The 12,790-nt window shown below is 46.8% G+C and overlaps 1 protein-coding gene across 5 annotated transcripts in view; it reads left to right on the top strand.

Annotated features, from left to right (window-relative positions):
• The first annotated feature begins 1,019 nt into the window (after nt 1–1,019).
• RILPL1 (Rab interacting lysosomal protein like 1) overlaps nt 1,020–12,790 on the top strand; it is a 32,771-nt gene continuing 21,000 nt past the window's right edge. For 3 of the 5 annotated variants that reach the window (XM_090063023.1, XM_090063022.1, XM_090063024.1), the window contains exons 1-3: nt 1,022–1,443; nt 4,261–4,411; nt 11,724–11,842. In XM_090063023.1, the coding sequence (XP_089919149.1) occupies nt 1,135–1,443; nt 4,261–4,411; nt 11,724–11,842 (579 nt within the window). In that variant the 5' untranslated portion in view covers nt 1,022–1,134. Of the gene's footprint in view, nt 1,444–4,260; nt 4,412–11,723; nt 11,843–12,790 lie in introns of all 5 variants that reach the window. The other 2 variants (XM_090063021.1, XM_090063019.1) reach the window with 2 other exon arrangements.

A 12,790-nucleotide genomic window follows, 5' to 3' on the forward strand; every position in this document is an offset into this window, starting at 1 on the left:
AATTGTTACATTAAAGCAATCAAGCTGTGTTAGGCATCAATTCACTTTGGTGACTGTCAAATCACAATAACCTAACACTTGTGGTTCCTATCTTAGGAAAGTTTTTCTCTCTAGGAGGGTGGTGAAGCACTGGAACAGGTTATCTAGAGCAGTTGTGGAAACTCCATTCCTTGGAGCGTTTTAAGGCCCGGCTGGACAAAGCCCTGGCAGGAATGATCTAGTTAGGGCTGGTCCTGCTTTGAGCAGGGGATGGAGGACTGGACCAGTGGTTCTCAACCTTTTTTGTACCAGGACCCACCTGTAAACATCGATGGCCAGCCTTGACCCAATGCCCCTGGCCCCAGCCCCCAGTGTGGGGGCAGGGGGGCTCCAAGCAGCCCCTCACAGGCTGGACCTCTGCCAGCCAGCAAGGGAAAAGCCCCAGTTCCCCACATTTTTCTCCTTTAAAGGAGGATCCATTTTTAAAGTTCATTCACAACCCTTTGGTATATGCCCATGACCCACTTACGGGTCACAACTGGTTGCCAACTCTCATGATTTTTGGCATTGTTTCTTCAAGCCTATGCTTCAGGAATGTGAAAAACGTTGCTCCTTCATACACACACACACACACACATAAAAGAAAGAGCAACGTTTTTCACATTCCACAGCACAGACTTTAAGAACAATGGCCAAAATCACGAGCGTTGGCAATACTGCAGCCCGGGGGTTGAAACCCGCCGGCTAGCCCTCCCGAGGTCCCCTCCCGGGCTGCGAGGGTGACAAGACGGCGCGGCCGCTCGCAGCCAGGCGGGGAAGGGGCTGGGAGACCCGCAGGATGGGCCCGGGGAGGAGCCGGTGGAGGGGCTTGAAGCCGACACTTGGACACTCACTTTCTGCGCTCAGCCGCGGGTTCCCACCCTCCCGCGCGGGAGGCAGGCAGGCAGGGGCCTCCCCCCGCCCCTCCCAGCTCCCACTCTCCCAAGTGGGGCGGCAGCAGGCATGCGTGGTGTCCTCCTCCTCCTCCTCCTCCTCGCCTTGTGACATGCTGCTGCTATTGGCGGGGCGCGAGGGGCGAGAGGAGGAGCGGCGCTCTGCCCCCCGCCTGCAGGGCCGGGCCCGCAGCCGCGCCGCGCCGCGGGAGAAGTTGGCGGCATGGAGGGCGGCGGCGGCGGCGGCGGGGGGCTGCCGGCGGCGCTGGAGAAGAACGTGGCCGAGCTGACGGTGATGGACGTGTACGACATCGCCTCGCTCGTGGGCCAGGAGTTCGAGCGGGTCATCGACCAGCACGGCTGCGAGGCCATCGCGCGGCTCATGCCCAAGGTGGTGCGCGTGCTGGAGATCCTCGAGGTGCTGGTGAGCCGCAACCACATCAGCCCCGAGCTGGAGGAGCTGCGGCTGGAGCTGGACCGGCTGCGGCTGGAGCGGGCCGACCGCATCGAGAAGGAGAGGAAGCACCAGAAGGTGGGAGGGGGAGGGGGAGGGGTGGGCGCCGACCTGCTCTTGGACGTCCTGCCTCCCGCCCGGGCTCCTCAAGCTCCTGCCACCCCCCTCGGGCTCCTAAAGCTCTTGGGTCCTGAAGCTGCTGCTCCCCCTCCCGCCCGGGCTCCTCAAGCTCCTAAAACACTTGGCTCCCAGGCTCCTAAAGCTGCAGACTCCTAAATCTCCCGGGTTTTTAAAGCTCACCAAGCTGCTGCTCCCCCTCCCCCTCCCCCTGGGCTCCTGAAGTTCCCAGGTTCCTAAAGCTTTTGTCTCGCAGGCTCCTAAAGCTCCAGTCTCTTAAAGCTCCTAGCTTCCAGGCTCCTAAAGCCCCTGGCTCCTAAAGCTCTTGGCTCCTGAAGCTCCAGATTCCTAAAGCTCCTGGGTCCCAGGTTCTTAACATTCCTGAAGCTCCTAGCTCCTAAAGCTCTTGGCTCCTGAAACTCCCAAGCGTCAGGTCCATGGGCACGTCCCAAGCTTTCCGGGCACAAGGCAGGGCTTGAGGTCAACGTGTAATTTTTCCAAAGGTCCCAAAGGTGTTCCCCGTATTTTGCAGCAAGGAGCCGTGTGGCAGTGTGATCCTCCCCAGGACTGCGGTGCTGACTTGTCCCCAGACAGCCAAATCTCTGTCCTGGGGGTGACCTGGGCGGATGCAGTCTTCCTTCCCACCCCTGTCCCTTGCCTGCCTTTGCAGGCTCAGGGCGGTAGCTCTGGTTGCCCAGTCACTCTTTAGCCGTCTACTGGAGTGAAATAGTTCCAGCCACCTGACTCTCTCAGGGGATGTCCTAGTGAACTGGATGCCTGGCTGGGGAGAGCTACTGTAGCTTGGGGCCGGCCAAGGGACTTCATACGTGCTGCTGAATGCCCAGCAGATAGCAATGTTCTCGCTTCATAAAATCACTGTATGTACAAGAGTGCCAGGCTGGGTCTGGGCAGCGGCACCAGAAACCATCCGTGTTGGCTGATATTCAGGGTGCGTGCACCAATAAGTCAATGCGTGTTTCCAAAAGTTCCCAGGGTGTAGGTTGTAGCCATGTTGGTCTAAGGACATAGGCAGACAAGGTTCTTTGGGTGAATCTGGTATCTTTTATTAGACCAACTTAAAACTTTTAATAAAAGATATCAGATTCACCCAAAGCACCTTGTCTGTCCAAAAGTTCCCTATGCATGTCCCACCGTGTCATACTTGGCCCTGGGCTGTAGCATACAGACTCTCTCTCTCTTTCTTTCTCTCACCATATCTTTATCTCTCTATCTCTCTCTATATAGATCTATCTATATACAAATATAGATCTAGATCTATATAGAGACCTATATAGAGCTCTATATAGATTATCTATAGAGACAGAGATAAGGGATAGAGATTTTATAGTATAGATCTATAACCTATAGTGATGTCAAATTATCTGTATCAATATAGATAATTTGACAAGTGTTTCTCCCGTAGACCCAAATTATTTTGGGAAAGGATAATAATAATGGAGGTCATCACCCATGATACAAGGATTGGTTTCTGCTTCCTGTCTCCTCAGTTCTGAGGGGACAAGCTGTTCGGTTGGGTTTTTTCCTCTCTCTTTCTCTCTCTCTCTGATGCTCCTAACTGTGTGCGCTGGATATTGGATTCAAATTTATTTTGCATATTTTGGGACTGAAAATTGAGGGGAGAGTAGTTTCCTATCAAGAGTGCTTTCTGCCTGTGTTTGTTCCTCTGGGATGTGGCATGCCCAGTGGAGCGTGCTCCAGCCCTCTAGAGCTGTGCCCTGGCTTTTTAAAGCCTCATATAAGTGGAACTACTTTTGTGGAAAGCTAGCACATAGCTCAGCTAGGGTTTCCATGGTCTGAGCACAAGTATGTGTAGCGGCTGTGTTTAACAACAAACATGACGAGGGAACACAGACTGCCCACCATCAGAGAGTTCCTGCTTTGCGATGAAGATATATATATATTTTTTAAAGCAAACTGAGATAAGTATGATCTCCTTTCCTCCAGGATGTGTCTATACTTAGTGTCCTGATATGACCTTTATCGGGATTGGTAGCAGCTGCTCTTGACACAAAGTGTCATGAATAAAGGGAGTTGCTGTTTTGAACAGTTTTGCTGCTGTGGACATGGCTGTCACTTCAGAACAGCAGTATGTGAAAGGAGGCGTAGTCGAACTGTTAAAACACAGGACGAGGAACCCAGCACTCTGGTGCTGTCTCATTAAAGCCACAAATATAATCAAATATTGCACCGCTGTTGCATACTCGAGACATAAATATGCTCCCTTTTTCTATACAGAGGGATATTAATATACTCTTAAAATAAAATCAGTATCCCATGTTCTGCCTGACTGACTTGTCTCGAGCGTGCCGGAAAGCCCATTTGGTGCTCTGTGTACCTTGAGTGTACAGATCATGATTTTGAAGATTTGGATTCAGTTCTCAGCTCTCAAAAGGACTTTCACCGGGAGCTGGGCAAGTCATTGAATCTATTTCTCACTTCCCAATCTGTGAAATGGCAGAAAGAATCCACCCTGTAGCAATCTTCCCTACTTAAATTGAAAATCCTTTTGGTGCAGGAATTCTCCCTCACCATCTACAGTGAAATTCCAATCATGGGTATTATACAGACACCAAAAAGCTATATGCAGTTGGGGACCCCATTATTTTACTGGAGTGGTTTAAAGGATTAAAATAAAAAGAGAACGTTGTGGGATGTTGGTGGTTTCCTCTACAAAAAGCTTTGGTCAAAGCTGTGGTCTGCAAATAGCTTTGGTTGCTTATATCGGCCTTAATGTTATGCTGTGACCTGGTCTTTTAGGAACTGGAACTGGTGGAGGATGTATGGAGAGGGGAGGCCCAGGACCTTCTTACCCAAATAGCTCAGCTGCAGGAGGAGAACAAGCAGCTGATGTCTAACCTGTCTCATAAAGACCTTAACCTCACAGAAGAGGAGTTCCAGAAACATGAAGGCAAGTTTAACTCTTGAAACTGTGTGATAGCTTGGCCTCTTTTCCTTCAAAAATGATTCTTGATCAAAGATGTGTGTTGTATCTACTGTGTCTATTGCTGTCTGTTCTTTTCTGGATAGATCGGGGAGGAGTTGGGGGAGAATCTGTGACTAAATCATGGAAGCAAAAGAAGGATTGGAACATCATTATTTGCTTGGAGGAGGAGAACAGTGAAAAGTAAAACTGCTGTTCTTTTGGTTGGGCATAATATTTTTTTTTCCTTGAGAATGGTATCTTGAGAAATGTTTTCCCTCTTTTTAAATAATGCTTTGTTTTTGTAGCATAGGTTCAGTCTCTTCATGTCTGTGCAAAACAGTAGAGAGATACAAGTGAACTTGGACATGCAGTTCAGTATACTGGAATGTAAAGCAATTAGGCTCCGTTCTGTTAAGTCTGAAGAAAAACAACTAATTTATGATGAGCAGAGTTAGGAGTGGAGGGGGATCCTGCTTTGAGATATTGGCAAGACAAGACCATATGGCAAAATTTCAGAATTGTCATGGTCAAAGACCAAGGGAGAGAGTCATTATAGCAGAGAAATAACTCATCTGAGCTGGGCCTCACAAGTGGGAGCGGGGTTGTTATTCTGCATGCACATCTATAATGAGGGTAGCTGGTAAATCTTGGACAGAGCACCATGCATTTTAGAGACCTGACTAAAAATTGCCCAAATTGTAAGATGAAGTGGGTGGTTCTCATCTCAAGTATTAAATGGGGAGAAATCTTGTTAGTTGATCCCAGGCCTACATCAGGGCTGCGTGGATGGATCCTGCTGACTACTTCAAGGCTCTGCAGATCCCCAGGCTTCTTTCTTGCAAGATTGAGGCCTGTTACTAATATAATGGCCTGAGTTAAGGATCTGATTAGATGTCCAAATATTTAATTAAGAAAATAATTGTCGGCTGCGTAGTTGAAATACTACAGCCATTCACTTCGTATCTTGTGTAGCTGCGGACTAGACAGACTGCAGTCAAGCAGCACATCCCAATATGAGTTACTACTTATGGCCAAGATTTTTTAAGAGATTAATGAATTCTGTGTTTCCAGTTCTCACGTCTACACTGAGACACTTAAAGGGGTGTCTCGCAGAGAAGTACTAAGCACCCTTTAAGGTACCTGATGGTGAGAACCCAGCATTATTAATCACTCTGAGCAATGTTTGAGCAGGTTCCAATTTTGAGAACCACAGCTCTCAACTGGGGCTCATAGTAGCCTCCAGTAAATGCTAACAGATGGACGTTTCTCACTTAAAGAACACTAAAGTACAGGGCTAAATTCCATCCTTGGGTAGATGGGCAAAAAGTCTTCAGGCTGCAACCTGTCTTCTCAGTACTGAATCAAATCCTTAGACTGAGTACCTGTGGAGGAGTATAATGGAAGATTGCAATTAAAAAGCATGAAACCCCTTTAGCATCACTAGTTCTTGAAGATAAATGCAGCTCTTCTGAGTCTCGTAGGCTGAAGTTGAGCAAGCTTTCACTATTATTGGAATTTAATTGACTGTTAATTGGGAAAAATGTCAGTGCTCAAAAAAGGGAGGGGGTGGGGGAGAGGCAGATGAGTCACAGAAGTAAAAGAACTTGACATGTTGCAGAGAGTCAGATTTCCTTTTGTTCTGCCTTCTCTCCTAGTTTTTTGGGTTTTTTTTTTCCAATGGATAAACTCACTCAATGCAGTTTTAGTGTTTGTATTTAAATATAGTCATAAGCCTTGAGTTTAGATTGGCAAGCAAATGCTAGGCATGCTTTTCAAGGTTATTTTTACTTTAGCAGACGCACAGAAAAAACCTTCAGGAGTCAAATCTGGGGTATGGCAAAAAATGTTAGCAAACATCTCATTTACTTCAATGAGACCAGGATGTCTGTCAGACAAATATCTGTGTAACAGCGATGCAAAAGTAACTGTGAATCTGTTATGACTGGCATTGGAACTGGATAATGTAGAAGAACCTCCCATTGGAGAAGTGTGTCATTCATAAATAGAGCCAGACCTGGGACTCAAATCAAAGTTTCAATTTGGTTGAGAGAGAAATGCTTCAAAGGATTGTTTTCAGGGTAACCCATACTCTATGCATGCTGTCTGCGGACCCAGACACAGCTTTCCAAATCTCAGAGCTCATCAAGTCTAAGTAGATATAATAAGATTTCAGGTTAAGTTTTCATAACTTAGTACAGCGGTCCGCAACTTATTGCTCATAGGCAACACTTGGGCAATGAGGTCCTGGCTGCTGCTGGGGCATTCACAGGACATTAAAGCTGGGTTTGACAGGGGGAATAAAGGTGATGTTGCCTCCTGTGCATTGTTCAGTATTGCTGCTCGTGGACCACCAAAGGTTGAGGACCACCCCCTTAGCATGACTTGGTGCCTGTGATCATGTCTCCCCACTTAGTGGCTGGACCTGGAGTTTAACAGCCTGCCTGCCAGGCAGTTGAAGAAATCCAGTTTAAGTGGTAGAGGCTTGTGGTATGGGTGCATGTTAGGTCTCTAGTTCAGTTCCTGCTAATGATTGAGGCATGTGACTGTACCTAGCCTCAGCTATCTCCCATCTGAAAATACAGCTCTTCTGTGAGGCATCTTGAAAATAACTGGGGCTCGTGCTTTATTATCAGTGTAGGCAATGCAAGTCTACATTCAGTCATAAGAAGGTATATGTGGCTTCTTAGGGGGGTGGGGGAGAAAGAGTTACAACAAAGCCTTATCTTTTAGCAAAAGTTCCTTCAAAATCACTTTTAAACGAGCCTTGACAAGTGTGGTTTGGGAAGGGCAGAGCTGCTGCCATCCCTTTCTGAGCACTTTGGAAGTCAATGCTCAAACAATTAAAGGCACAATACTTTAGTAGCCTTGTTCCGTGAGGCAGGTCATCTGGCTTGAAGAAAGTGTCCTGTAATGAGTCAGCCTTGAGGCCAAAAGTGTGGAAGAGGGAAAAGCAGTAAGGTGAGCTACTCTTCTTGGAAGCCTTGAGCCGAACAAGGTTATTCGGAAAGTTGTGGGGCAGAAGACAGAGTTCAAAGGAGATGCGGCAGGATTCTGAGCAGTCTTATTAATGTTGCTCTTATTCACCAAATTAATCCTGTAAGGCCATTGGCTGAATGGTCATTCCCCGGTGTAACGCCACTGGTGAATTTAGTTGAAGGCGCAGGGATGTGCTGTGGGAGAAGATTCTACACCCTACTGTCTCAGGTAGGATTGCGGCAGGATGGGCATATGTAGGAAGCTCCCAAAAAAGCTCTCTCGCACTTGTGTCCTAAAAAAGACTCTGTTCCAAATCCTCAAAAGATATTTAGGCCCTGAATTGCCATTGAGATCAGTAGAAGTAAAGTGCCTAAATACTAAGGTGGATCTAAGCCCCAGCCCTCTACTTCCCATCTGATCATGTCTTAGTTTTGGTTTGGGATTATATTTCAATCTCAGTTACTGAGGCCAGTTCCAGGAAACAGGTCATGCCATAGTAAAACAGTGAATGGGAAGTTGCTGAATCTCTTTCACTGAAGGCTTTCAATCAGAGGCTGGATGGGCATCTGTTTGAGGTGGAAAGGAAACAGCACATCCTGAATCTCTGGAAGGGTCTGGACTAGACTTTTGAAGTCCATTTCAACCCTTAGTTGAGAGGCCTCAGCAAGTTGCAGGATGCTTGCTACATGGGAGGAGATATTTTTGTCTGGTTATCCAGGAACCCAGCCTACCGCAGTTATTCAACAATACATTTGGATCATGAAAACTTAAAGATGTAGCACAAGGTCTGTGATACCAGCAGGGGCCTCAGGTGGGCGCTATCAGGCATTAAACAGATACAACAGTGTGTTGTTTTTTTTTTGTTAGGGCAGGCACCCAATAAAGTCCATAAGGGTCTGATAATTTAATTCAGTGTTAATAGGATGAGGCTCTCATCTCCTTCCAGAAGAATCGTGCGGGTGTAAGGAAAGAGCCTTTAAACATATCCTGGATGGTTGATGTGAAAGTCTTCTTGCAAATGTGACAGTATATTTAAATTGTATTTGCTACACAATTTAATTTTAATTATGTGACTGTATGGCCCCCAGTATAAATACTAGAGGCCCTAATCTGGGCCTAATTTCTGTTTTGCTGAGTAGAGCTGCATTTTGAGCTGCTTTCTTTCGTGCCACGCCATACAACAACAAATCAAGCTTGCTCAACAATCCAAAGGAAGCTATGGATGGGGTGAGCTTGGGGAAGCCACCTGGGTGTGCTATTTAAGATCCTGCAGATAGCAGAGACTGAATCATGGAGACTGCCAGTCTTGCACTCATTGGGCTGGGCTGCTTTCTCTTTTCCTGTGTGTTTAAGATATGGCAAAGGAAGAAAATGCTTGTGGAACACAAACATCCTGCACCTCATCCTCAAAGAAAATGATTCTGTGATCCATGTTGAGTCAGCAGAAGTCCTTCATGTTCACCAGATGCCACAGAGGAAAATGAGGGGTGAAGGGAAGGGAGTCGGTTTAATGACACACAGATGCTTTACTCCTTAAATAGCATATGGTAGCTGGGGGGGGGGGGGTCTCAAAGCATTTTACTGTACACACAAAAATGAATTTAAGCCTCATAACACCCATGTGGGTAAGGAGCAGTAAAAACTTGCCAGTCCAAGTACTCTTCATTGCTGTCAGTCTCTTTTGTACCTCCCAGCCTAGCTGATGTTTTAGGCATCAGTCCTGCATCCGGCTCTGCGGGGAGCGAGCCAGGTTCCAGCATAGCATGTTAGCATGCACAGTAGTGTTACAACATGCAGTCAAACTGCACTGACAAGCTACTTGTGTAAAAGATAACTGCTGTGCTCAGCTGGCTTTTGGGGGAAGGCTTGTTCCCTTGCTGATTTGTAATGGGGCTCCTGCTCACTTATGCAAAAACATGGCTTTTTGTTTTGTTTTGTTACAACTGGGGAAATGGAGACACAGAGCTTTAGTGATGAGCCTGTCACTGACTCACTGACCAGTCTCATAACTGGGATTACGATTCCAGATCTAGACTCCCAGCTGTGTGCTGAGCAGGGCTGACAACTTAGTCCTGGAGCCTGACTGTCCTTCCTGCTGGGTCCCAGTTAGCCGCATCAAAGCCATGAGAATTACTGGAATCCTCCAAAATGCTCAAGGCTGAGGAGAGGATCCAACTTCAGAAGCAGAGCAAGGAGGCTCAACAGGGAGATAAAAGATCAGCCTAAGACAAACTGGAACATGAACACCTGAGTCATGATCAGACTCTGTAAAGTCTCTGCAGCAACACCCTCCAGAACAACGTGCCAGCCCTTCCTAGCACACCCCTTCTGCACTCCTTTGAAGTTACCTTTCTCCTTTGCTTTAGCATCCTCTTGGTAGCTTCCTGATAGCCTCTGCAGTGTTGGGAGGGGGGAGGAAGCTGCTATTCTCCCTCTCCACATTCATGTGCTTTTGCACCTGGTGAGGAACCCGCAGGGGCTCCGAAACAGACTTGGAAGGCAAGGACAAGGGATGCAGCATGGCTGCCATCCCTCCACCTCTTCCAGGTCCGTCTTATTCTCTCCTGTTTTCTCCGCTTCCATCCATTTCCACTGCATTGTTAGTACTGGTGCTCTTATGGGGAGTGTCTCTGATGTGGAGGTGGTAAGCACAAGTCTCCCCATAGGAGTTTAACTTTGATCCCCCTAACAAAAGGAAAAACCTAGTGGGATGGTTGAAGCCAGCTATCGACAAAGCAAAGCTGATGCAGCGCACTTAATTGAAGAGCTGCCCCAGTGAACTGAAAAAAGGCGTTGAGTTTGGTGTCCCAGCTGCTCCAGGGGGTAAAGAAATTATTGCTATTCATAGCTTTCCCTGTGTCTGAAATGAGGAAGAGAGAGGCTGAGTGCTTTGCCTAAGATCACACAGCAACTCCATACTGATACTGCCACTTCCATTAGCCACTGAACCACATTCAGGTCCGTGTGTCCTAAGGCAGTCCTGCTAATTAGCCCCTGAGCCATAGATTTACCGACACACAACTGTGTCAGCATGAGAGAAAGTTTTGTTGTTATTTGTGATGTATCAAGAAAATCAGACTGCATCAGCTCCACAATTCTTAATGCTGGTGATGAAGCTTAGGGAGAAAATCTGTAACTTCACCAAGCTAACAGCTTTCTGTTGGCAGGACAGTGGCCTGCTGTTGTGCCCATCATTGCAGTATCCGGGTGCTCTGGAATGGCATGAATGGGAGTGCCCTGCCTAGTGACTTTTGATGTTATCCTACTGAATTGTTGGGCAGACTACAGGTTCATTTAATCCCTCATTAATCTTTAAGCAGTATTTATGGTGAGATCTTTAGAGTTGCTTCAAACATGTGTGACAAGAGAAATCTGCTTCCCTTGCCCCTTTGCCCAAAGTGTAATTAATTTAAAGTGGTGGTTCTCAACCTTGTGGGACTTGAAGCACCCCTCACTGGACTCGAGGTATCCTCCGAAACTTCTGTGACTTGAGTGGCACCTGACTTCAAAACTAATTTATATATTGCAGTGCTCACCTCCTTGCAGAGGGGCTGGTCAGTGGGGGTAGGGACAAGCCTGAGCTTATGCTTATCTGCTTATTTCCTCGTGCACATGGAATTACCCTTGAAATTACCTGGTGGGACCCTGGTTGAGAATCACTGATTTTTAAAGCCAAATGACTGCAGTGGGATGGGGTGGTGAGGAGGGAGAGAATGGCAAAATATGTATCCAGGGAGAGGGCATGGTCCTAACTCAAGCTGAACAGCCATTGTTTTTGACCCAACTCTGTACAAGGGAAGCCAAAAGGCCCTCTCAAAGCATCCAACTAATCTCCCTGCAAGTGAAGGACCAAGCCTAGTGACATGTGCATAAAGTGAGATTTGACCCTGCCAATGCAAAATTCCATCATTGTTCCATAAAAAAAATCTTTCCTACCTTTTTTTTTAAATGAAAGACCCATTATGGAGCATCTCCCAGTCATACTTATAGTTCTATCCCCAAGCCTATGGGACTGGTGTATGAACATCACAGCTAGGTGCTTAGCAAAGAGATGGAACTCCTGTTTCACTGCTCATCGTAAATGCATTGGAGGACTGTTAAGGCCTGCCAGTTGGGTGACATGCCCGTGGACCTATGTAGTCTCTTCCCCATGATTTGTGAACCCAGCACATGGCTTTCTTGAGCTAAGTGTTCTACCAACAGCCTTTCCCTCGTTAAGAAAGGCAATGGAAGTTGCCAAATGCCACTAACACACTTTTCTGTTATTGGTTTCATTAGCTAACTGCTCTCAACCCCTTTCCTTTTTTTCTTTTTAAACCAGGGATGTCTGAGAGAGAGCGCCAAGTGATGAAGAAGCTGAAGGAAGTGGTAGATAAACAGAGGGATGAGATCAGAGCAAAGGACCGGGAACTTGGGCTTAAGAATGAGGATGTGGAGGCAGTAAGTGGCTATTCTTTTCTCCCTACCCTGGAGAACACTGTGGATGTTCAAAAGAGTTTTAAGTGACTTTAGAATTTATGAACGATGCCAGATTAGCAGCTCTGGAGTATGACCCTTTCTCTGCATCTACAGAGGAAGTTTGAAGGATTGCGAGCTCCTCAGAACAGGGACTGAGTCAACATATCAATTTTGAAACAACCTAATGCGCTGCCTGTGAAAAGCAGCTAGCACAAAGGAAAGTTGGGCACCCAACTCCAATTATCTGGGAACTGGGCACCTAACTGCTGCTCCTTCCCTCTTTGGATATTTTTAATCTTTCCACTTAGGCAAAGCACTCTGCAAATGACACCCATCAGGTTTGCCTTTGAAGATCTCAGCTCAAGGCAAGGGGCTGCACGACCCACTCAAACCTAGCTTTCTCTACAGTCTGTCAACCAGGTGCTCCACTGTGGTGCTGTAAGTAGTGTGGACACCTATTTGGAAGATTCTGGGATGAGGCTATGTACACTGAACTACTGGATAAACTTCCAAGGAAGGTGGAAGAGCTCATAGTTAAGGTTGTGGACTGGGACTCTGGAGACTTGTTTTCAAATCTTGGTTATGGAGCACTTGACAACAAAGTCTTGAGACACAATGCCCTCAGTTCGCCATCTGCCTTACTTCCCACCTTTTCTTTGTCTCCACCATTTGGATAGTAAGGTTCACAGGGCAGGGATGGTCTGTAACTTGGATTCACATTGTCTACTGCCTAGCACAAAGGGGCTGGGTCTTGGCTGGCTCCAGCCAGGTGCTATCAACATACAATTATTAATCAACCCTGTATGAATAACTTTATCATTTCTATTGTTGGTCAAAGCTTGATTCATCTTGGGTTATGATGTCCTCAAACCTTACTCTGAAACACTTTTAAAGAGAGATTATAGCATTTGAAGAAATGGCTTTGATGAT

The sequence above is a fragment of the Crocodylus siamensis genome, chromosome 9 (genome assembly GCF_052110815.1).
Source record: "Crocodylus siamensis isolate JL-2025a chromosome 9, ASM5211081v1, whole genome shotgun sequence".
In the NCBI taxonomy this organism is placed as follows: domain Eukaryota; kingdom Metazoa; phylum Chordata; order Crocodylia; family Crocodylidae; genus Crocodylus; species Crocodylus siamensis.